At 34.4% G+C, this 26229-nt stretch overlaps 1 protein-coding gene across 12 annotated transcripts in view; it reads left to right on the forward strand.

The window, feature by feature from the left end:
• Window positions 1-26229, forward strand: part of AGTPBP1 (ATP/GTP binding carboxypeptidase 1) — a 70540-nt gene that overhangs the window by 25440 nt on the left and 18871 nt on the right. For all 12 annotated transcript variants that reach the window (XM_031602422.2, XM_031602423.2, XM_090132566.1 and 9 more), the window contains 20 exons: window positions 220-287; window positions 682-745; window positions 1090-1236; window positions 1519-1650; window positions 3411-3504; window positions 4929-4966; window positions 6765-6973; window positions 7415-7592; window positions 10103-10194; window positions 11263-11379; window positions 11843-12552; window positions 15928-16011; window positions 16175-16261; window positions 16352-16500; window positions 17928-18015; window positions 18688-18832; window positions 20105-20258; window positions 20981-21161; window positions 22153-22282; window positions 22621-22752. In XM_031602422.2, the coding sequence (XP_031458282.2) occupies window positions 220-287; window positions 682-745; window positions 1090-1236; window positions 1519-1650; window positions 3411-3504; window positions 4929-4966; window positions 6765-6973; window positions 7415-7592; window positions 10103-10194; window positions 11263-11379; window positions 11843-12552; window positions 15928-16011; window positions 16175-16261; window positions 16352-16500; window positions 17928-18015; window positions 18688-18832; window positions 20105-20258; window positions 20981-21161; window positions 22153-22282; window positions 22621-22752 (2999 nt within the window). The remainder of the gene's footprint in view (window positions 1-219; window positions 288-681; window positions 746-1089; window positions 1237-1518; window positions 1651-3410; window positions 3505-4928; window positions 4967-6764; window positions 6974-7414; window positions 7593-10102; window positions 10195-11262; window positions 11380-11842; window positions 12553-15927; window positions 16012-16174; window positions 16262-16351; window positions 16501-17927; window positions 18016-18687; window positions 18833-20104; window positions 20259-20980; window positions 21162-22152; window positions 22283-22620; window positions 22753-26229) is intronic.

Consider the following 26229-nt stretch of genomic DNA (forward strand, 5'->3'; position numbering starts at 1 on the left):
TTCTCTGAATTGAACTCATTGAGTTGCAGCTGCTTTTGCTCTGCTTCTTACACTGTCTTTCAAATATTGTTTATTGCTGGTCCTTTTCAGGTTATCTTCACTTTTCAGACTGTCTTAAAATTTATGTTCTATATGAAGACAAGAATGTCTAATAATATAATAAGAACCACTACAGTAGCTAATACATTGAAACAAAAACTGCCTCTTTCTCACTGACAGAAAAAACCAAGAAGGAGATGACTTCTAAGGGTTCCAGTGCAATAGAAGTTATCCTGTCAACCCTAGAGGTAAAACCTTTTAATCTCTTTGTCTACTTGGATGTTTCAGGTTTTCATATTGTAATTGGGTTTGGTATTATTAAATATGTAGTTATTCTTCTTTATCTCTAAAACTTGATTTTTTCAAAGAATTAAAATGATGAGGTAGGGTCTTGAAGCACTTTACTTAATACTTCATTATTTCTCTCCCCTTTTTTTTCTCAAATATTTCCATTAATATGTCATATTAAGAAATAGATTTTAGTGGGTTTTATGGTTAAACTCAGGTGACATGGTTATAAGGGCAGTAATATTTGAAGTTCTGTTTGATTTTTGTGTGGGAAATTTTCTTTGAGCTTCAGATATTTAAGACAATACTAGATTTCTAAGTCAAGCAAAGAAATATGTCTAATTTCTGTTGCAGAATACAAGAGATCCTCAAACTGTTCTAAATATATTGAGTATCCTCATTGAATTAGTCTCAGTTGGTAAGTGTTTATTAACAAACAGTGATTATACTCTTACATTCTTCTGCAGAATTGTTTATTTGTTTATTTATTTTCCTCTGAAGTTTGCTAAGGCTATATGCATTCTGTGCTTTGGGACAATCAAAAGTACATAAAGAATGAAGTGACTTTTCAAATACTCTTTCATCCATATATAATTTCTGTGCTGTAAGTCTAAGATAAGCATGCTTTTACTGTTATGCAGTCACCTTTGAAGAAAATATTGCCACAAGCATTGCTATTGAAAGTCTTTCTTTCTGATAATTATAGTTTAGATATTTAACTTTCTTTGGCTGTGACAGCCTCAAATGAGTTTTGATTACCAGGTGGCGGTCGGAGAGCAAGCATCTTGGTCACCAAAGGAGGGACACAGATCTTGTTGCAGCTGCTCTTGAATGCAAGCAAAGAATCTCCACCAAATGAAGAATTAATGGTGCTTCTTCATACCCTTCTTGCAAAAGTTGGTCCAAAAGGTAATAATGAACACAAGTTAAATTTGCTGTTTTGTAGTGGGAACATAATAACATTTTTTCCTTTTTTTTATCGTCGAAGCATCCATGTACTCAGAAGTGGTTGAGGAGAAAAAAAGGAGGATTAGATTAGGAGGAAGAAAAAATTTGTAAAAATAGACATGCAGAGTTAAGTTGTCTTAACTTAATTATAAAGAAAGAAAGAATTCACAGTTCATTTAACTTTCATATTTTAATGATAATTTCAAAACTGATTTGATTGATCTTATATTTTTTTTATGTCAGACAAAAAGATTGGCATGAAAGCAAGAATTAATGGTGCCCTGAACATAACATTGAATTTAGTGAAGCAGAATTTGCAGAATCATAGGCTAATATTGCCGTGTCTTCAAGTATTAAGAGTTTATTCAACTAACTGTAAGTATTCCAGATCACTCTTTCATTCGTGATTCCATTTATTTTTATTTTTTTAACACAGACCTGGTTAAAATATAGCATCTGAATACTTGCTAAATGATTACTCACAATGTTACCCAGGAATTTGATTTTTATATTGTCAGCTTGCTTAACGGTCTAGCAAAAATCTATGAAGCATATGTATTCTTCTTATATATCTTTGTTTTTTTGTTCAGTGTACAGTGAGAGTAATGTAATGAGTTATATGCAACTTGAGGACATCTTATTTGCATAAATGCTGGCACTTTATGATCTGAACCAGGAATGCTGACATTGTACATGCAAAAACACTTCTATACATGCTCATGAGTTTTTGTTTTTCTTTGTATTTTTATTTTAATTCATGGCTGTTAAGTTAAATTAGGAATTTACTTCTTCTATTTAAGCTTTCCCTTATTTTCTGTATATGTGTCCTACAGTTGAACTAATACTATTCCAAAAAAACCTAATTCATTGTTTGTGTGGATAGTAGGAAGTGGTGAAAACAGAGTAGTTCTTACTCTACTTCTCAAGTGTGCTGAAGATTTTTCTGTTTAACTTGAAATGGCCATTTAACCTTTTAAATCACAGAATCACAGAATCGTATATACATGTCTGAGGATGAAAACATAATCACATTCCTCAGAGAGAGTTGACTTGATGCCCTCTAAGATTAGCATGTAGAATTTGTAAAGACCCAATACTTTGTGTGGAAGCTTTGTTTTCTTTGAGCTGTAAGGTAATACTTCTAAATGGGAGAAGTTAATAGAACTAATCACATAGCTTAGTTAAAAACTTACTTTAGCCTGAACATGGGAGTCTCTGTTTCAGATTCTGCTTAGATTGTCTCTATTTTTCTGTATTTTCCACTCATTACAAGCAGGAAAAATAGTAGTTTATTTCAGTTTGCTGGGTAGCATTACATAAAGTTTCTTTCTGCTTTCTACTAGAAGAGAGTGCTAATTTTTATTAACTTGAGAGTATTGTAGTAGTGCTGCTAATGATGATGACTTTGCAAGTTGCTTCAAGTACTGAATTCCACTAATGTGGTACTTATTATGTTGAAGTTTGCTCTCTGCTTAGTTGTGGTCGTCTTATTTTGCTAGGATTGTGTCTTGCTGAGCTTATTTGGCAATTTAATTTCTGTGCTTGTGCTTGTAGTGTACATTCCTTTAACAACAATCTTAGCACTATTTCTTTTAATTAGTGCCTTTCTTATTCTATTATTGTTTTTTATTTTCTGAAAATCTGCATGCAGAACATTTGGTTCAGGAAAGATTAAATGGGGCAATGCTGACTGGCATTTTTGTCTTTTACAGCAAATGCTTGACTTTCAGATACTGGTGGGTAAATCTATCTAACCTGGTGCCAAAGGATATTATCAAATCATAGATCCCAATAGTTTCAAAATTTTAGATACCACGGTGTCTCAATAAAATGTGGAAATATTTATTCCATAAAATAAAGATAATTTCAGTGATTTATCTTAGTAATGAAGGAATCAGAAGCATGCACTAGGAATAGTGTTTGATTTTGTCTGTAAAGCGGTAATTTTTTTTTTTTTTTGAAAGTTTTATAAAGATTGGGTCTACACAGTGATTATGTGAATAGTAGTGTTAAGCTGTCATGAGCATTCTGTATTTCAGTATGTAATTGCCTTGATTTTAGTTTGAGTGTATTGATTTTCTTTTGCCTTTCTTGTTATACTGTATTAAAATGACTTTTTTTTTAAACTCCTCTAGCTGTTAATGCAGTGTCCTTAGGAAAAAATGGAGTGGTTGAAATGATGTTTAAGATCATTGGACCTTTTAGTAAAAAGAACACCAGCCTTATGAAGTAAGTAATGTTTCTTTATATAGTATTTGAAGCAAACTTTACATGTGTTTCAAGTTCTTTAATGAACAGGAATATTAGAGATATCAGTTGCAACTTACATTTTGTAATTTGAAAAGATTTGGGAAGGAGAACTACAAATCTGACTGTCTTACCCAGTGGAGTAACACAGAATATTTTAATGTCTGGTTACAATCCATGTAAAAGAGTACAAATGTTATTTTTTACCTCCAGTATTCCTGCAAGCAAGCTGTACATGTGCTACCTGCTATCCTGATAGAAGAACAAACTGATCAGGACAATCCCATCAGTTTTAGTCTGTTGAATTGGCTCTCAAATCTTCTTTATGATTTTAGGATGTCATTAGTGTAAGAGAATTTTGTGTCCTACATCAAAGTAATTAAGAAGCACCATCATCTGTCAGGATAAATATACTGAAAAAACAAATAAAATTCTTGGGGTACTTTAAAATGCTGGCATTAGGTATTTTATTCTAAACTTTTCCTTTTTTGTGGGTGGTTTTTTTGTGTGTGTGTGTGTGTGTGCAAGGGAATTTGGGTATGGAGAGGTTAGGATAAAAACAAATAAGTCTATCTTACTGAAAATGGCCTTTTCATTACATACTAGGAAGGTTTCTTAATGCATACCTGTGGGAAAACTAATTTTTTGTCTGCTTAACAGAATAATAATTTATTGTTGTTCATATTCTAACTGTGTTATGTTATCTAAAACAGATGTACTTGTGGTCAGTGGAGTATGTTTTAAAAAACAAGCACTGCCCCTTTAAGCCCCGCTAAAATTAAACACATGAACTTACTATTCCATGATGTGAGTAATCTTGATATCTTTGTTTATGGCCTGAGTTCAGATGTGTGAAGTCTATCCTTACAAAGAGTGTAAAAACAAGTATGTAAGTTTTCTAGTTGTACATCTTGAGATAGTTGAGACAAGATGTTTATGTGCAAAAAAAACTTGTGTGATCTTTTACTGTAGTACAGATTGATGAGCACTACTCCCCTATATTCATAAACTGCCCATTTTGTCTGATGGTTTTCTAAAGCAGTGTCTTTTATTTTACAAAATACTTACTCTGTGCTAAGATGAAAACATGATGTAAAAAATATCCATTGAAATATAGCTTGTAAAGATTGTATTGCCACTCAATACTGTTTCTTGCAGAATAAGCGTTTATACAGTGTTGATGTTTTAAAATTTCACCATCAGATTTCAGATATAAAAAAGATGCATGATATTTTAATAAAATGAAAATTTTAAGGCCAAGTCTGTGATATAATGCAACCAGGAAAACATTTAGGTAGATGCTAAAGAAGTCTGTTAGCTGTAATTTTTTTTTTTTATAGCTTTGCAATGTTGTAGATGAAGTTCACTAGCTGTTTGTTGTTTGACTGTTCTTGTTATGTTGACAGGGTTGCTTTAGACACACTTGCTGCATTGCTAAAATCAAGTAAGTTTTGACTACAAGAAACTATTTGTCTAGTTGAGATATACGTATGTGTATAAACATATAGATGTGTGCTTATATAGAAAAAATAATAGAATTAGTACTAAGTCTGTGGCCAAAACAAAGTAATGGATATGATGTTTGAAAATAAAGTTAGAGTTTTATCTCTAGTCTCTGGTACTTCAATTTTTCTTTGGTGTGTATATATATTAGTTACTGTTTCTTCAGTTCTGCAGCAGAAAAGTTGCACAACTTTTACAGAATTGGTCTGGATGCAAGGTGGAAAAATGACCTTTTATATTCATTCACCTCAGCTCTTAAGACTAGATATCTGTAGCTTATCTCATATGCTTCTTCTTCATACAAACATTTGAAAATATCTACTAGATGCCAGGGGAAAATAGAATGTTTCTTTGTGTACCTTTCTGATAAACAGGATGTTAAAAGACAAACCTGTTGGTGATGTCCATGAAATGCTACCAGGAGTAACAAAACAGTGATCTGTTTTCAGACACTGGCTGTGTCGGCTGATGGCAATGGATAACTGACAAATGCCATCGCTGTTGATTTTGCACCAGGTTATAACTGACAAGGGATTAAAAACATTCTTGCATAAAAGATACAGCATTCTTCATTGTTCTAGTAGAGGTTGGTAAGAGCTGAAGCATGTTTATATTTTCAGAAGACTTTCAGACGTACACGAGGAAAAGACTGTGCTGCTCATTATGCAGTACTGAATTCTCTTGGGTTTGATCAGAGTGATGCTTTGGTATTATGGATTTGTGTATTTACTAATATGGGGGTTCCTCCCAGGGAAATTCAGGGAAGTAAATATTTATGAATTTCTGGTGTGTAGAATGCAGCTGGCAAACTGATTACCCAATTCATGTGTTGTATTTGGGGTTCATGTGTTTTTGTGAGTGATTATTGCTGCAGTACCATATGGATTACAAACAGCAGGGAAGTTTGTTTTACCTCCTGTGCTTACACTTGTTTGGATAGTGATAAACATTTTTTTAAAATTTGCTATCTGACATTGCCTTACAATTACCTTTGAGTGTAATTCACATTGTTCTTCTGATAAGCTGTAGAAATTACATAGCAGTATTATTCTGAAGAACTAAGTATAGAGTATTGGAGTTGATCATTTAGTCAGTTTTATTTATAGTATTTCCTCTGCTTGCTCTTTAAAATGATACTAATTATATTGTATGTTCTAGTTCAAGTTTTTTTTTTCTAGTCCTTTTTTCCAAATTCACATTCCAATTGGGATCTTAATTAAAAGAAAAAACACAGCTGTCTGAAAATCATCAGCTTTATTTCCATCTTGGAGCAAGAATAACTGGATACTAGATTCTAGATACATTTTAACAAGGTAGAAATACGTATGGAAATTTTCCTAATCACTTCTTTATTAATAAAATTTTGCCCATTATATCTTTTATTATACACTTTGATATGTTACTTCCTGACTGTAAAAAGTAGTTAAACAAAAAGTTCTCTTCCACGGCTGATGTATGTGTAGCTTAAAATGAGTTAGTTAAAAGTTTGGCAGTACTGACAATCAGGGAGGAAATAGGGCTTCTAAGAAATGTCTCGAAAATATGGAAACACTCTTGCTAGAATTTTGATTACTACTTTGACATAATGCACTGCCAAGTGTGGCTGAAGTAATACCTTCAATGAAGTAGTTCAGTACCAGGTGTAAAAAATCACTTAAAAATAGATAGGAAAGTATTGCTGAAGTTAACAGTATTGGAGTAATTGCTGAGTTTTTAATTTTTCTTTTTTTTTAATAAAGAAACAAATGCCAGGAGAGCAGTAGATAGAGGATACGTACACATGCTTTTAACAATTTACGTTGATTGGCACCGTCATGATAGTCGACACAGATATATGCTGATACGTAAAGGAGTTTTACAGTGCATTAAGAGTGTAACAAACATCAAATTGGGAAGAAAAGCATTCATTGATGCAAATGGGATGAAAATTCTTTACAACACTTCACAAGTAAGTTTATCTTTTCTCTTGTTGCTGTTCTTGTTCTTTTTGTCTCTTGAGAGTTAGAAACACATTCTGACTTTGAATTTATTGTTGTTTTTTTCTGATATTCGTGTTCACTCCTGATTGTGAAGGCAATGGTAATTTTCTTTATTTACCTCCAGCAGAAGTAAAGGATACAGGATGAAATTTATATTTATTGTTACTCAAATGTGATTATTTCTGGGAGGATGTCTTGATTTTATTTATTTTAAAAAGGATTCTTCATTTTTAAGTCTGCGTTATAAAAAGATGACTCTGAGTTAACAGAAATTCTCCTTCAAAGGAGGCACATAGATATTTTTAAGTTAATTTCTTAGTAAAATATTTTAGCTGTTAGGAGTGGGTTTTAGAAACTAGTACAGTTTGGCTTGTGAGATGCTCATTTCTTCATTATTTTTCTTCTAATAGGAGTGCCTTGCAGTAAGAACTCTTGATCCACTTGTCAACACGTCCAGCTTAATAATGAGAAAATGTTTTCCTAAAAATCGTCTTCCTTTACCAACTATTAAAAGTGCTTTTCACTTCCAACTCCCAGTTATTCCTTCCAGTGGTCCTGTGGCTCAAATGTACAGTTTGCCTCCTGATGGTATGGTAATTTTGTAATGTTTTTCCTTTGAAAATGTCTAACACTACTGTTTGCAAGGTGTGATCAACTGAAGTTAATTGTGATTTTTCTCTGCTAAAACCTAGGCTAACAAAGACTCTCTGGCTAGTAGTGTGGAGCAACAATTTCTAATGTTAACCTTTAACATTAGGCAGTTTTGTCTGTGCATATCTGGTTATGTTTCTGAAGATACATAAAAATAGGAAATAAAATGTGATCAAAATCTAAAATGTTCATCAGGCTCTGAAGTGTCAAACACAAACTGTGTCTCTGAACTTGCATAGACTCTCTTTTTAACTATCATTTAACTGTCATATATTACATTTTACATTAAAGAATGTACTATGCTTCCTGTTTTGTAGAAATGCATATGCCCTAATTTATTATTTATTCTGATAAACTGGATGTACAGAATTTAGATTAACATATATTTGATTTTAAATCAAAATATTGATTTTAAATCATTGTGTTTCTCCCTTCTTTTACATGATGAGAAAAGTAGAGCTGCTTTCTCGGACTGCTGCAGTCTTCTAGGCATCACTCATCTATAAACGTTTGCATGGTGCCTTGAGAGAAATACGTTCACCCTATTGTGCTTACCTCTTGTTATTTTTGGATAGTTAATGTTTAGTGCATTTTCACATACAGGGAAACAGTTTAGTATCGGAGTAAGAAAATAATGAAGTTGCTGTGGGGAACTTACTCCAAAATAAAGAGGTGAAGTTAGATTTTTAGTGTTTTCTTGTTCACAGTATTTTCTAAAACACAGTGTGATAACAGCATGAAAGAATATGAATATTTATTTAGGGTTTGTATAGGAACGACTCACTAAAAGTGTTTAGAGTTTTGCTTTCAGAATAGAAAGAGATCTAGAACTGTTGTAAAATCCACAGAAATTATATTTCTTTTTTTTTCAGTACAGTGTTTTGGTACATGGAATAATTTCTCTTGAAAATCTCTTTTCTGTTGCAGTAGGCTTGATATTTTACTTTATGGGCTTGAAATCTGTAAACAAAGAATTGGAAAACTTAAAGGATTAATAGAGTTATTATTCCTCTATTCCCTCTCCCCTCTATTCCCTCTCCCCTCTATTCCCTCTCCCCTCTATTCCCTCTCCCCTCTATTCCCTCTCCCCTCTATTCCCTCTCCCCTCTATTCCCTCTCCCCTCTATTCCCTCTCCCCTCTATTCCCTCTCCCCTCTATTCCCTCTCCCCTCTATTCCCTCTCCCCTCTATTCCCTCTCCCCTCTATTCCCTCTCCCCTCTATTCCCTCTCCCCTCTATTCCCTCTCCCCTCTTTTTTTTTTTTTAAGAAAACTTTTGTGTTAAAAAAAATGCTTTACATTGTTTACATTTACATACATTAAGTGCAATACAGAATGCACTTGGAGGGTATGGCTTTGAGTTTATTAAAAATATAATTTTGTATAGTCAGCATTGTAAAAGCAATACAATACCTTGTTAAATCAATATAATTTGTAAACCTCTAAGTGAGCTTTTTACTGGGAATCAGTAAATTTCCTACATGGAAAGCACTCATCAATAATAATAATAAAAAAAAAACTTAAAACACCAACCCAAAAAATGTCTAGAAAAAGATGAAATTTACCTCTTGTAAGTGACACATCTGTGAGTGTAACTTGATGATGTTTGAGAGTTAGCCTGATGCTCTTTAGTCCTGTGTAAATAATTATGTTACTTTCCTTGTTTTCTTTAGTTTATGAGGGATGAGGTTATAGGTCCTTCAGTTTCTAGGTCCTTTAGTCTCTAACTAAGTTAGAAATTGATCATTAGTGTATAAATAATTTCATATGTCTGGAAACTAATGTCTTGCTGTATTTTTAGGGAGTGAGATTTAGTTCCCAGCCTTTGTTATGCAGGTGCAGTGACTGCTCACCTGCAGTATTTTCCTTGCTGGTTTCCAGTGATAAGTTTTTGACTTTTCTTTAGTTAGTATGAGATTCTTCTGGGCTTGTCAAAAATTGTGTACAGGGCACTTCGTACCACACTTCACTGATCAGTACCAACTGACATGACTGAAAGGTGCTAAGAACCTCAGATTTTTTTGGACATACTCATAAGTATTGAAAAAAGGCTTCAGAGTCATCTTGTTTTGTGCTGAGCTCAGGTTGTGCCATATGTCTGCACTGTAAAATAATTCTAAAGGTCATGTACTGTTTGCTGTTTTTTGGGGAGAGACTTATTTTTTGGTTTTGCTGTAAGCCAGAGATCTTTGTTCTGACTTAAACTGGAATGAAATGTCCTAAATTGAGTCTGCAGAATTATCAAACAAACTTTTTGTTTGTGTTAGGTTTTTTGTTTTGTTTTGTTTTTTAAATCTGGTGATAACGATTAATATTGGCAAGGCTTCACGGGACCTGATGACTTTTTAAAATCAACTAATAAGTAGAAAGGAAGAAAAAGACCTCTTTTCAAGCATATTTTTTTGTTTAAATACATAATCTGCCTTACAAAACCTTTTCATATTGTAGTGGATGATGTGGTAGATGAAAGTGATGACAACGATGATGCTGAAACAGAATCAGAAATTGAAACAGAAGATGACAAGGACCAAAATTTTAAGGTTGGTATGAGACAAAACTCATAAGGGAACATAGAACATTAGGAAGCATCACATTTTATTGTTTTTAGTACTTCTAAAGTTTTTTGAATTATTTATACAGCCATAGATTTACATACTGTGATAACGTTGAGAAGGTTTTCAGGGCAATTTCTGAAATTAAAATATGTGCTGAAACTTAGAACTTCCTTGAGAATGCCAACCTTTGTTGCTCAATTTGCCTCAAGATTTTTTTTTAAACATATTTTTTCCACACTTAATGTGACTGGAGTACAGTAGAGCAAAACACTGCAAAAAGTGTGTGCAAGATGCTGCAAGTGTTTTTGCAGTCTCTGCTCTCTACTTGTATATCTCTTAGCCCTCACTTCACAGTTACCTACACAGTGCAACTTGTAAGAGATGCTCTAAGTTTTTCCCTTATTCTGGAATGAGAATGACTAAGTCAGTGCTTCAGTAAGGTAAGTTTGAAGTTCAGCCAGCTGTAGAGATAGAGATTTAGTCTCACACTGCTCTATGCTTTTGGAAGGGCTTTTTCTTCTTCCCCCGTTCCAATGAGAACATGAGCGGATGCTTATTCAGAACAGTCTTATTCTGTACTTTTATGTTATGTATATTCAGGAGTTCATTGAATTATCTGTCTATGGGCTGCAATGACAACTTCTATTCAAGGCACTCGTGAGATGTTGCAAGGAGTATTTTCCTCCATTTATACGTTTGTCACTGCAAGTCAGATGAAATCTCCACGTTTTTCAGGTTTTGTCAGGTTATGTGTAGATCTCATGTAAAGTGTAGTCTGTGCATAATACATTTGGATGAAAGCAAGAAGATTGTTTTGTTTATGATGTTTCTATTGAAATAGAGGTTTGGACATACCACTAAAATGAAGCTGCTTTTAAAGTCTGATGATGAAATGCACAGTTCAACTAGTTTTAAAATAGTGATATCACACTCTCAAAGTATGGCCGCGAAAGAAGAAAAACATATTTTAACTAATACTACTAATATTACAATAATATTTTAGACGTTCACTGATCCTAGAAGCAAGATTAATTTGTTCTCTTTGTTTTTCAGAATGATGATATTGAAACTGATATTAATAAACTGAAACCTAGACAGGAACTGGGACGACCCTTAGAAGAACTGAAAATGTATGAGCAATTTTTCCCAGAACTTACTGAAAACTTTCAGGTAAAGTACGTGATTCTCAGTGCAGTCTTTACTGTGAGGAACATGAATGTGGAATGCGTTTTGATGGGGTTTTTTTGTTTGTTTGTTTGTTTATTTGTTTCAGTGGATAGCTACTCCTGTTGAAAAAAGGAGAGACAGTTTGTAGTTCGAGAGCTATGCATGGGGGGTATATAGTGAGTTATTTAGCATAATGTTTTGTGTTACTTTATTCTGACTGAGAAAGGGCAGATATAAAACTGTTTATCCAGTGTCTGGTTATTGCACACGGCAGATAGTAAAATAAGAAGGAGGGACATGAGATATTTTTGATGAAGATAAATTATGTCATCTGTGTCCTTAGTGTACTGTGCACCTATTGGCATTAGCTAGTTGTAATATCTGGTGAATGGTATAGACTTGATAATTTGTTTCTGATAAATTGTCTATTTTCTTAACATTTTTAAAATTTCTTTTGTATTTTAAGGAATGTGATTTGGTTTCCAAGGAACCAAAGCCTTTTGTACCTGATGCAAATCTGGGTGGACCTATTGTGGTTCCTACAGCAGGAGAGGAGTTCTCAGCTGAAACAAATCCATCAGTGATAGGAATTTCTTTGAAGGAGAGCAATCCATTACTGACAGAGGAATACAATAGGAGGCCAGCTTTTCTGGAACTACCAAAGAAAGATAGTATCAAAGACAGTAGCTTACTTCGGCAAAATATTCAAAGGAATCTGCTTCCATCATGCCAGTGTCTAAGCCAAGAAATTGTGAAAGGCTTGGACAGAATCAGTCTGCAAAACACTGCAGAAAATGATCAGTATTATGCTACAGAGTGTATTGTAAAGAAAGAAAACAAAACTGGCCTTACCCCACTTGCTTGTAGTAAGACTTGTGAACATGTTTCACCCTGTGGAAGTAGCCTTTTTGAAGGATCATCTGTCCATCTTGGGAAATTCTGCTGCACTGGATTGGAATCAGAGGAGGAGGATTCCAAATCTAGTTCATCAGGGGAACAAGTGGTGCTTGAGGTTTCTGATGTATCTCCTGTTCATGACTGTGATCTTTATATTGAAATGGTGAAAACCACAAAATCTATTCCTGAATATTCAGAAGTGGCCTATCCAGATTATTTTGGCCATATTCCACCCCCCTTTAAGGAGCCTATCTTGGAAAGGCCTTATGGAGTGCAAAGGTAACTTACTGTACTTCTTTTGTTGTCATTGTCTTCCTTGAAAAAATAACCTTCAGGCTGAGATTAACAGACATGTATACAGTTTCCACTTTTGTATCTAAAACTAATTTCGGTGGGGGAAAAAAAAAGAGAGCTAAGTAAGTAGACATTAATCAATGCAAAGTCAACAACAACAGAATCTTTAATTTATAATTCTAATTCAGTAGTTAGAATTTCTAAATACTATTTACTTTGTAATCTTCCTTTCTGTGTCCTTCTACCCTCTCATCCAGATCTTGTAGTTTGTATTTAAAAACAACTAAAAAAAAAAAACACCAAACAAACAAACAAAAAAAACCCCAAACTCAAAAAATTCCACATTTTAATACTTCAAAATCAGAAGGTAACTGCTAGAGATGTTGTGCTTATGCTAGAGATGCTTTCTAGCTTGTGTTTAACTACATAATATCATACTTGGCAAGGTATTGTGGTGTACTTTAAAAGTAAACTAAGAACTCTGTAGACATGAAGGTGTATTGACAGTATTACCTCTTTTTCTTGAAGGCTTTTCTGTGTTGTCTGTAAGTTAAGCATGAAATCTAATGTATGTGAATGCAATTCCTTCTCTTTGTCATCCTTCTGGAGAAGCTGGAGGAAGCACTGAAATAACTATACACTAACCTATTGATTTGCTCAGGGTTAGTATTTTTGAGTAGAGACACCTGAGTGTTCCCTTCAGGTCTTACCAAATATAGGCCATTTAATAATTGAAAGATACTTTATAATAAGGTGATAAAAACCTTTTTTTTTTTTTTTTTTTTTTTTTTAAGCAAACTGCAGTGGGAAAATTATTCTATTAATACTTTCAAGTATTTTTTTTTTTTAATGTCTGCAATGGAGCAAAATTTAGTGCTGAGGATGCACTTTTTGTTAGATTTGCAGAAAGACAGAATAAACATGTCAACACAATTATGATGAATGTGACTGGTAAGAACAATTTGCAAAGACGGTATGAAGAGCTGGCTCATATGCCTAGGACTCCTGTAGGTCAGAGGAGCATTTTTGCAAAATGTGATAGCAGATCTTGCTACTTCCTTCATTATTAGGTTGAAAGCTTTCAGCTTTTTACCTGTAATTTGAACCATTTATGTGAGATTTATCATATTTACATTTATCCATTGATGAAGCCATAAGAGTGTATTTAAAACTAGGCTATATAATTAAAATGATTTATCTGATTTTTAAGCATGTTGTAGAATCGAACTTTCTAGTGAAACGACTGAGAAACTTGAAACTCTAATGGCGTAATATATAACTGCTATAGAAAGTACTGTTCCATGTAGGAAAAAAATCTTCTCTGACTGCTTATCTTCAAGCTAGATTAAGTTGTCTGGGAGCAAGATAGGTGGTTTCTGACTCAAGATGAAGATTTACATTTTAAGAAAATCTTGCAAATTTTCATGTAGTTTTTTCATACTTAATCATTCTGAATTGACTATATTGACTGAAATCTCTAAAATCAAATATAATTTGTCATTCCAATGCTCATTCTTCTTAGAAGCAAATTTTTAAATTAACCTCTGTCTTTTGACCAACAAACCTACTTGTATGGTTGTATAAGCTGATCTCTAAAGCACGAGTGTAGTTGTAGACTATATCTTATTTTTGCTTTAAAGTGCTTATTTTTGTTGAATTGTGTTATTTGTGTTGAAAGTATACTTACAGCTTAGTTATGGAACAAAAATAGAAATTTAAAATAATAATGCTAAGCTTGAATAAAAAATCTTGTGTTAATTTTTTCAGGTATGCTATTCTAAGAATTCAGTTTTCTACAAATGACTTGGTCTTGTTATTGCAGTGTAGCAAGTTACTTAGAAGGGCAGCTGTTTAAAAAGGGCCTAACATTGAATTTGGAAGAGGACACAGAGAAGCTTTAAAATCATCTGCAACGGTTGTGTCTAAATCCTTTTGGCAGTCAGTTATACTTCTGTTCTCTTTACTAAAGGCAATTAGTTATTGATTATCTGCTAAGTCTTCTTTAGAAAACAATCAGCCTTAATTCTCTATGAATTAGAGATTAAATACCTACTTCTTTGTTGTTCTTTGAAGTTTTTGGGGTTTTCACTGAGCATTTTCACTGAGCACTACTATTTCCTAGTCATTTGACTCTTAAAACATAAATCAGGATCAATAGAGGGCTGACGTATAAACACAAAGCTCTTGACGTGCATATTTTTTCATTTAACTATTTTAAAATAGCTTCTCTTTTGACTTTTTGGTGCCTATGAGTTTTTCTTTTTGTATATATCTTAGATACTATTCCTTCCTTCTTTTTGGTATTTGAATGTCTGTTATTCATAAATGGATTTCTTTCTGGCAAAACTTCTTTGATAGTAGGAGTCATTATTTACTCTTTAAAACTGAAGCATATTGAGAGCTAATGATTTGTGTAAGATCAAAAATCTGTATTTCTGCCCTGAACTGAATCTGCTGTGATAGATTTTGGAGAGTCAGTATTTTTGTCATTATGACAGTATATTGGACTTGTGTCTTGCTTACTTTTCCAGTTACTCTTAATTTAGTGAAGTGCAAGAGTTCTCCACTTATCATTCTTTTTCTTACTTCAACAATATTTAGTTTAATTAAATGAAGAATTTCCAACCTGAACATACTTTACAGCTCTGTTTCTGTATTCTTCATTGTTAATCTGCCTCCTTTTCTTCTTATTGCAGGTGCTGTGCAAGCTTTCCCACACAGCTCTGCTACTATATTTCATTCTTGAACTGCAAAACATTCTTACTTTTCCAAGCCAGGACCTAGATACTGCCAGTTGTGCAATGGTTTTATGATCTGGATAAACATACACCTGACATTTGATTGACATCACCAAATTCATTCTTATTTGTTACCTAGTCGATAAATGAACGTAGATCTTCAGAGGTGAAAAGCTAGTGCATTAACATGCTCACTGCACGACATACTATGTAATTAAAACTAAATTTTAGTTATGATAGGACTCAAGTAAGTTACTAATATTATGAAGTGCTGTCCTAGATTAAAGCATTAACATAAATAATGTTTGAGTGATGCCTGCTTCTACTATAAATTATGAAGTGGTGCATTTTTTTTTCCATTAGGTACAACTCAGTGGGTTGTGTGCATGAAAACTCAGTCGTCTTGCATACATAAAATCAGTCAGCTGTGAATGCAGGTGTTTAAAATTAAGAACACTACAGCTTGTGCACATAAAGGGATTGAGACATAGGTCTCTTATGAAATCTGTCTCACTGTCTTCATGTTAATTTCTTTCAGTTTTCTTTGTTGTATGAGGTAACTTCTCTTTTTTAATTGGAAACAGCATTCAACAATTTGAATGAGAATCTCCTTTTACTTTAGGACAAAAATATCTCAAGACATTGAAAGACTAATTCATCAAAATGATATTATAGACAGAGTTGTGTATGACCTCGACAATTCCAGGTAAGTTTTTACTCTGCTAAAAACACTTACGGAAAAACAGAATTTACGGAAAGACTCAAAATAATTTAATTATCAAGTATGGACTAAAAATTAAGTTTATGAGTTTGTTTTAGTCAAATCTGATTTATTTATTTTGGCTTTTTTTTTTTTTTTGTACCCTTAGTTGTTCAGTACCTGAAGAAGTGGATGTTTTAAAGTTTAATTCCAAATTTGAGTCTGGAAACCTGCGCAAAGTTATTCAGATTAGAAAGTAAGATATTTTAGCTATTCTTTTTATGTGTAAGATCTTTCATTTTTTATTTTTTTAAAAAAAGATTTATTTGTTTTTGTTAATCTTTAGAAACGAGTATGATCTAATTCTGAACTCAGATATAAATAGCAATCATTATCATCAGTGGTTTTACTTTGAAGTCAGTGGAATGAAAACAGGCATTGGTTACCGGTTTAACATCATCAACTGTGAGAAGTCAAACAGTCAGTTTAACTACGGTAAGATATATTTCCCATACTTTGAGAAGAAGCATGTAGAAAAGTATATGTACTAGACAGCTCAGCTGCTCCATTCCTCCTCTCCCCTCAATCCCCCTGGGAATCGGTACATTCATGTTTTCTTACAGATTATATTTTTTAAACAGGACTAGTAGAGAATGTTTTGACATATATCCACTAAAAAGAAAAAAAGGGTATCTGAAAACCACAGCCATCATTTTCTAAAATAACGTTTTGTTGTGAGTGAAGCCTAAACAAAACAATTCTCCTGGTGGCTGCAGCTACAGTGTGTCGTAAAATCCTTGTGGGAATGACACCACTGAAGCCTGTTGACCAGCACAGGTAGAGAATGATAGCTAATGTATTAAAACCACCTGAAAAGTGGTATATTTTAAGAAGTGAAAGTAGATCTCGGAGTTGTCTAATTGCTAGGAAGAGAGAGGCACGCTTGAGAAGGAAAGACAAATTACCTTTGAACTCCTGGAATCTCTAGCTCTCAGTGCTTTATGCCTCCTCCAAAAGTTTGCTTGGTGTGCCTTTATTCCAGTTTTCTGTGTAAGGGAGGCTGTCATTCAGTGTAAAAACTTTGTATGTTTTTTTCCTTCTGGATATTCTGTAATTTTTCCTTTTAATACTTTAAGAAGGATGATGCCCTCCCACACATCCTCAAACTCTTGGAATAGATTAACAAAATATTCTTTGTCATAATTTACAATTCACATTGATAAAAGGCTCCAAGAATGCCCAGGTAACAAAATGTTTTTAAATTAATTACTAATCTTCACCAGTTACATTAGATATTCATTCATATATTGCGTACGCGTACTTGATAGTTACTTTTGCTTTTTATTAAGTACAATGAATCAGTTGATATGTCTGTATCAATAATTAACTAAGAAGTAAAAACCATTCAATTAATATTTGGACTTCTCTACTCCAGCTTGATCTCAGGTATTCAATTTAACTGTATTCTCTGAGAAATATAAACTGCTACTTAAAAAAAAAAAAAGATATTATAGTTCTGAAACGATGAGTCAATTTTACAGCTACCCATGTGAATGGATTATAGTCTCTGTTTTTTGTACTGTCTTTGAGGCCTTTTTTTAGTGGTGAGTTGAATGAAGTGGGACCCAAGATTCTTGTAGATTACTGTTTGTGCTAAACACAGTTTTCCTTTACTCATTTCATTTTCATCTTTTGTAGGTCTGATTTTTTTATTTCTATTTTTTGAAACATAGGAAGCGATGAGGAAGGACAGTCTCCATCACCTAAAGAGTGTATAGTATCTAAATATTTGTATGAATATAATATGTTAATAAATGAGCATAGCTAGTTTGTAGACTTCTGTAAAAATGCTGATGTGGTCTGTTTCTGATAAGATCTTGTTGAAGGTTAAGCATTAAAATGAGACGCATTTTTCCTTTAAGGTATGCAGCCACTTATGTATTCTGTTCAGGAAGCACTAAATTCTCGACCCTCTTGGACTCGTGTTGGCACAGATATTTGTTACTATAAGTAAGTATGCCCATCAAACATACAACAACATTTCTACTTTTAAGACTAGTATAGCTAGAATTTTTGAAGAAAAATGTTTGCTTCTGACTTTTGATTATTATATTTTAGCAGTTTGGTTTTGAATACATTTTTATTTCTCAGTTACTATGGAGTGTAACAGAAGTGAACAGAATATATAGAATCTTGTTTTATTTTTTATTTTTTTTAGCACACAGCTAATGCTTAAGTAGTTCATCTTTCATCAGATATTGCCTACTACTCTGGAGAACCTGTTTATGAAATGCACACCTACACACTTAAACATTAATGGTGATATCCAGTAGTATTGACTAAGTGGTATTTGTGTTTTGTCTTTGTTTTACATGGTGCAGTCATTGTAGAACAATCCAAAAAAACATAGGACAAGAAGATACGACATGTAATTTTGCAACCTTTCTTGCTTAACAGTTGTTTGCTTCTTTTTGTTTGTTTGTATATTCATATCTTCCTAATATGATACATGTGTATTCCTGCTATCGTGAAGTTTCTTTCCAGATTGTGGGAAGTAGTGGATAAGCAAAGAAGAGAAATAAAATCCCTTAAAATTTTATTCCTCTTACAATGTGTGTTCAGAAATAATCAATGATAATGAATAGTATTCTTGTGTCTTTATTATCTTAATTGTACTCTTAGGAATCATTTTTCAAGAAGTTCAATTGCTGCTGGGGGTCAGAAAGGAAAATCTTATTACACGATTACATTTACAGTGACTTTTCAACATAAAGATGATGTCTGCTACTTTGCTTACCATTATCCATATACGTACTCAACATTGAAGGTAAGAAGAATGTGATGTATTACATAAATATCTATATTTTTGGACAATGTGATATATGAGCATTCATTAGTGAATTTTTACTTCTTTCTGTGAAGATCAAAATGCTGAGAGATTAAAATTGAGAATGTTCATAAAATATTAGTATTTAGACTGGCAAGGAGTGAGGGTTATTCTAAGGAACAGTAGCTGGGAAAAAAAATTTAAAAAATATATTACTTTCAAAGGTTTTCCTGAGAATAATAAATCATAATTGACTGGAAAACTATACAGAGCCCAGCCGAGGGACTCAAGCATTTCTGCCCAGATTGATGGATTTGGCTGCAGATGACCTGTTTGCATTTTCAGTCAGTAATATCAAAGCTGAGTTTGTAATCCCGAGAGAGACAAACAGACAGCCACCCACCCACCAGCATGGAACAGATTGGCACTTGCATATAACATTCTACCAAAACTTGCCTAAATCCCAAGTGTGGACACTCAAATCCCTTCTCTTCAGCTGGTAAAGATTGCTGTAGCAGTGCAGACATCCTCCTGCACTAGATTCACAAGCATAGATACATTTGCTGCCATGCAAACCTGCCATCTGTTAGTGCAGTACTTGGGGGTTTTGGTCCCTCTTGCCCACTGTACAGACCTTCTACTTGGAGGCTAGTACAGCTGGATGCTTTCTAGCACATGAATGCACACACCCCATCATCATTGCAGTTCCTTCCAGCTACCAGCATGTGTGTCTGCCCACCTGATCACCCTGCCTACACTGGGTACTGAAACTCAGTGGCTAGTCCAGCTAGCAGTTGCTGAAGCTTTGCCTGTAGTTTTCTGGCTGATCAGTTAGTGCCTGGAGACACTTGATCTTAGACATTATTTGTGTTATATCTTGTCTCCCCTGTTTATCTCTTTTGTTCCTGATTTTTGGGTCAAGTTCTATTTGTTATCTTCTTCTGCCCTGGAAATGTCTTCAATCAGGTAACTTAAGTGAAGCAGATGTGCTCACCTTCCATATACCTTTATAGTATCAGCTAGAAGAAAATGAAAAGCTTATTCTCTGTGCCTTCTTCCTCAAAACAGCTGAAGAAACAGGGCTACATAAAGAAAAATATTCAGTTTGTTAGATATACAGAGAGTGATATTTGATGTTCAGAGTTATAATGGAAACTTTAACATTGTTTACAAAGATAAAAAAAAAAAGGATTAAACAGGACATGGAATAGGCTGTCATAAATGATTGCAAAAGATTTGATGTTTTTTTTTCTCATTATATTTCTGATGAAGATGCATCTTCAGAAGTTGGAATCTATGCACAACCCTCAACAGATATATTTTCGACAGGATGCTCTCTGTGAAACTCTGGCTGGCAATACGTGTCCTGTAGTCACTATTACAGCCATGCCAGAATCGAATTACTATGAACATATCTGTCAATTCAGTAAGTATGATTTTTCTTTCTCAGCAACGGAAAATAATGTAGAAAATATGTGAAAAAATGGATTATTAACTATTGTGCATTGTAAAAATAGTAATGTAAAAAAACCCCTAACATTAATGTATCACATGAAAGGGGGTTGACATCCAACATTAGTTTTATATTTAAAAATTCTTGTGGTAGTCCAATAAGAATATTTATAAGTGTCTTCTTTCAAGTATTAAATCAGTTGATAGATGTTTTTTGCGCATAATATTTTTGCAGTCAACCCTCCTTGGAAAAGAGTATGTCAGTTTTCAGTTATTTTTTTTTTTCTCCAAAAGTTCAAAATATTTGCTTGTCAAAAAGAAAATACTTTTTGGAGCCAAATCTGTAGTTACATCTAAGCTATTTTTGATTTGAACTGAACTTGCTCAGCATTTCTGAAACTTTTATTTTCTGCTGGAGAAAAAAAAAAGACATCAAACTTATCATACGGTAATCACCAGGTCGAGCTAATTATGCTGATGTCTTGGGTTGAATTTAAAGCTGTTTTGTGAGAATTCAACAATTAGCAGTCCATATAGCAAAATTCTGGCAATAAATTCCCCATTTATTTGAATATTCTGAAAAAGAACTTCTAAATCTATTTCACACAGTAATAAATGAAGCAGGCTACTGCCTGTTTTCAGTTAACAGGGTGCTTACTTATCTTGTTTTGTAACTTCTCTGTGTGCTTCTTTTAGGGAATCGTCCTTATATTTTCCTATCTGCTCGTGTACATCCTGGAGAAACTAATGCAAGCTGGGTTATGAAAGGAACGCTGGAATATCTTATGAGTAATAACCCAAGTGCCCAAAGTTTACGAGAATCTTACATTTTCAAAATTATTCCCATGCTCAATCCAGATGGTGTCATCAATGGGAAGTAAGCACAAGTTTTTACTCACAAATATTTAACCTGCAGTGCTTAGTCTTTGCACCTGTAATTTAAAAGTAAAATATCTAAATTAATCCCTATGCTATGCAGTATTTAATTACAAGAAAATCACAAGATTGCTAGACCCCACTTTTCATTTTTGGTTTCCTCTTTTTTGGCTGAAGAGGCAGGTGCAGTTGTTTCATGAATTCAAAGATTTTAAAAAGTATTTTCAGTTATTTATGGGTGATAGCCATCTCTCAATGATTTGAAATTAGTTTAATTGTCTCTCATGGTCAAACTGGTTATAGATTTGAATACAACCTGTCTTTATATAGGAAAAAGTATGAATATAACAGAACATTTGAAATTAAATAATTCAGACTGTAACACAGAGTCAGTGGAGGAATCTGCCCCATCAGACATAACGTAAAGACAAATGCACCTTAGATAACTGTAGAAATATAAATGTTTGCTATCTGAGAAGTTATTGGTGAAAGTTTGCTGAATAGAGAGATGATCTTTGTTTGCCTTTTTTTTGTTCATTTTCTTCTTGTTCTCTTAGTAGCAACTTGTTTCCTAATCACTTCACGTTACAAGTCTTAGATATCTGCTTGAGATTATTTTTGTGACAGAAGCCAGTGAACCAGAACTGTAAAGATACCATGTATTTGAAATTAATTACTTTGAACTAGCATTTAAGTAGAATCACAAGGCTTCAGTTTCATCAGTGTGCAGACAAGATTACAATAGACTTCATGTAAGAAGTGATTTATTTTTAGATATTCTGTAACGTAACTTGAAAGGAAAAACAAAAATACCTCAAACTTTTTAACTAATTGCAATCTCAGAAAACTGAAAATTGTTTCTTACTAAACAACTTCCAGAGAAGTTTGTAGTGACAAGGAAAACTTGAGGTAAGAAGGGAGTCTTACTGAAAAGTAACAAGGTAATACAAATATAGTACAACTTGTGTTTTTCATCCCTCACCCCCAAATAGCCACCGTTGCTCTTTAAGTGGAGAAGATTTAAACAGACAGTGGCAAAATCCAAATCCAGATCTGCATCCCACAATTTACCATGCTAAAGGCTTACTGCAATATCTGGCTGCTATAAAGCGTTTACCTCTGGTGAGTATGTCTGCTTAAGCAATCTCAGAATCTTTCAAATTTTGTCTATATAGCTGTTCTGTTAAATAAACACTTTAATAGGATTTTGTATGCTGTATCAAACTTTAAAAATTGACTTAGTGAACTAGTCTTCCGGAAACTTTATGTCTGAATCTGTTTTTATTGCTGAAGGGTCAAACATTTTTTAGGAACCTTTTCTTCACAATGTGAAAATATATAAGGAGTTTTGTTCCTAATTTTTTGAAACATTCAACAGTGAAAATATAAATGCAATTAAAGGATAAAGATTTTTAAATTTGACGTTCCTTGTCTTTATTTTGATGTATGATTTATTGCAGGTTTACTGCGATTATCATGGTCACTCTCGTAAAAAGAATGTATTCATGTATGGCTGCAGCATCAAAGAGACAATGTGGCACACAAATGTTAACACTGCCTCTTGTGATCTAATGGAAGACCCTGGTTACAGAGTAAGTCTGACAATCATACCTTTGTCAATTGGCATGAATTTGGAATATACTTTTCACATAATTTCCTAATTTTAATCTGATTACACAGAGACTTCACAGTATCAGACTTATTTAGAATTATTTCTTTTTTAGTCCGTCCATATGTGTGAAAATATTTTGACAGCTTTAAATATCATTTTAATGCTAATACAGGGTTTACTTTTAGCAAAATACTACTTTTGTTTGTTTATTTTTAATTAGCATTATGTACTTTTTCTGCTCAATACCATCTAGCAAATGCATGAAAAAGTATTCTTTCATGTATTTATGATTAGTAAGTTTTAAAAAAAAAAAAAGAATAATTTAAGTATGGCAAATAATATTACAGCATTAAGAAAATATGCAAAATACAGAAATCCTTATTTTTGTATAAGGAAAGAGGCAAGATTTGTGTTCAAAGCATACAGTTATGGCACATGCCCCTAACACGTAAACATAATAACTCATACAAGTAACATCTCTTGAATGGTATATGCTTTTAGTAATTCCTAAAAAAAAAAAAAAGATTCAAGGAATTATGTGATAATTTTCTTCTGCATAACTCCATTGCCGCCTTGTGGCAGCTGCAAATGTGTACAACTTAAAGTGTCCAAAACACTTAAGTTTTCTGAGGAGATGCAAACAGAAAGGACATATAGGTGTTGTAACAGTTGGAGGCTGTCCTAGGTGCAGCAGTTGTGAACTGATAAGAGTGCTAGATCTCCAGTGAAGTAAAGAAAGTGGTTCACAGAAATGCTGCATTGGATTTCCAGATGGCAGAGTTTGGCCTAATTTGAGATCTGTTTGCTAGAATTCCTTTCAAAGTAGTACTGAATGACAAAGGAGTCCTGGAAGGCTGGTTCTTCCTCAAGAATGAAGTGTTAAAGGCATGTTCAGTTTAGTGCTCCTTGCTACGAGAAGGATACAGAATTGCTGGAACCTCTTCAGAGAACAACAAAACTTGTGAAGGAGCTAAGAAACAAGACATATGATGAGTGACTGAGGGCAGTGTGGTTGTTCAGTCTGAAGAAAAAGAGGGAGAAGGGAGATCTAATCACTCAGCAGCCTGCCTGAAAGGAGCTTGCAGTTATGTGGATGTCAGTCTCTTTTCTTAGGTGACAAGTGATAGAATCCAAGAAAATGGTCTCAAGTTGCACCTTGGTGCTCTCAAGCACCAAGGCAGGTTTATACCAGATACTAGTGTATTCAGTGAAAAACTTCTCTATGGAGATGGTGGTCAAGCATAGGAACAGGCTGCCAAAGGAAGTGGTAGAGTTGCTATCCCTTTTACTTAAGAGACATTGAATGTGTCACTAAGGATAATGGGACTTAGGTCAGGTTGATGTTTGGACTTGGTGATCTTAAAGGTCTATTCCAATCTACGTGATTCTTTGATTTTTCTCTATTTGTCTTGTGAACCTTTTTCTTGAACTTTGCTACAGAGTTCACAAAACGAAATGTGTTTAGTGCATTACCTAATATTGATGGATTTTATGCATTAATAAAATGGTGTTTGTTAGGTCAACAAATTGGATTGAAACAGTATGAAGTCTAAATTCTACTTTCTGAACAATATGGCTTATGTAGTGCACTTAATTTGAGCACAGTCATCTAGGTGAATTGGAAGAAGATGGTGGTCACCTGAAGAATCCACTTTTCTTATGGACATGACAAATACTTCATTTTAGCAATAGGATTTAAACATTAGGAAGTGACCAATGTATTGTCATTTTGAACCTATTGGGTGTGAGCCACCTTGCTTCAGCAAGAAGCATTGTGCTTGCAGGATCACATCCTGATGGGGGAATTTCAACCACCTAGATGTCTTCTGGGAAAGCAATAAAGCATGAAATCCAGGAGACCCCTGGAGTTTGTTGAAGTAACTTCCTGATCCAAGTATTGGAGATGGGAACCAGTTACTGGACTTGGTGCTCACCATTGCAGAAGACATCATTAAAAGGGTTAAGATTTGAGGTGGTCTGGGGGCGTAGCAAATATGCCCTTGTTGAAGTAGTGATCTTGAGGACTGTGGGCCTGTCAAACTTCAGGCTGCTTAAGGAATTAGTGGATGGTATTCCCTGGGAAACTGTCCTTAGAGATATAGGAGCTTTTAAAGTCAACTTTCTGAGAGCGTGTGAGTGATCCTCCTTCAGCATAACAAGTCAAGCAGAGGAGACAGGAAAATAGCATGGCTGAGCAAGAAGCTGCTGATCAAACTGTGGGAAAAGAAGGAAAAGTACAGACAATAGAAGCAGGGAGGAGTGGCCTGAGAAGAATGCTAGGATTCTGTATGGGCATACAGAGGCATGATAAAGAAAACCAAGGTGGAACTGAACTTGGTAAGGGATATGAAAAATAACAAAATGTATTTCTATAGGTACATTTGTTAGAAGAGACAGGCCAAAAAGAGTGTTCCTCTCTGATAAATGAGAAGGGAAAGCAGACTACAACAGGCCTGGAGAAGGCTGAAGTGCTCAATGAGTTCTTTGCCTCATTCTCCACTGGCAGCTCAGCTTTTCATGTCTTTCATGTCCCTAAACCTCTAGGTAGGGGTTAGCTGTGCAAAATACCCTCACTGTAAGATCACATCAGGTCAGAGAGTGCCTCATGAGATTGAACATCTGCATGTCTATGGAGCCTGATAACTTCCTGAAGGAACTGTCCAGTGAGGTTGCCAAGCCACTCTCCATCATATTTGAATAGTCGTGGCTGTTAGGAGAAGTACCTGGTGACTGGAGAAAGGGAAACATCACTCCTGTTTTTAAGAAAGGGAGAAAGAAAGACCCAGGGAACTATAGGCAAGTGAGCCTCACATCTGTGCCTGGGGGTATCATGGAGCAGATACTCCTGAAAGCTATGTTAAAGCATGCACAGAATGAGAAGTGTGGATTCTCCAAGGGCAGATCATGCCTGACTGATCTGGTGGCCTTCTGTATTGAAGTGATGGAATCAGTAGACAAAGTAAGGGCAACTGGTGTCAGGTACCTGGACTTATGCAAAGGCCATACCACCTTCTTATTTCTAAATTAGAAAGGTAGAGATTTGAAGGCTGGACTATTCAACTGAATTGGTTGGATGGTCACAGCCAGAGGGTTGTGGTCAATTGTTCAGTGTCCAGGGGGAGACCAGTGAAGAGTGATATCTTCCAGGGGCCCTTCTCGAGTCCTGTGCTCTTCAGCATCTTAATAAGTTATGTAGACACTGGGGTCAAGGGTACTCTCAGCACATTTGCAAATGAGACCAACCTGACTAACCTTAAGTTTTTTACCAAGAGAGTAGTGAGGTTCTGGAACAGAGTGCCCAGAGAGGTTGTGGATGCCCCAATGCTGGAGGTGTTCAAGGCTGAGTTGGATGGGGCCCTGGGTAGTCTGGACTAGTATTAGATATGGAAGTTGGTGGCCTTGCATGCAGCAGGGGTGTTGGAGATTGATGATCCTTGAGGTCCTTTCCAACCCAAGC

This window comes from Phasianus colchicus, chromosome Z, assembly GCF_987193195.1.
Source record: "Phasianus colchicus chromosome Z, bPhaCol1.hap1.1, whole genome shotgun sequence".
NCBI lineage: Eukaryota > Metazoa > Chordata > Aves > Galliformes > Phasianidae > Phasianus > Phasianus colchicus.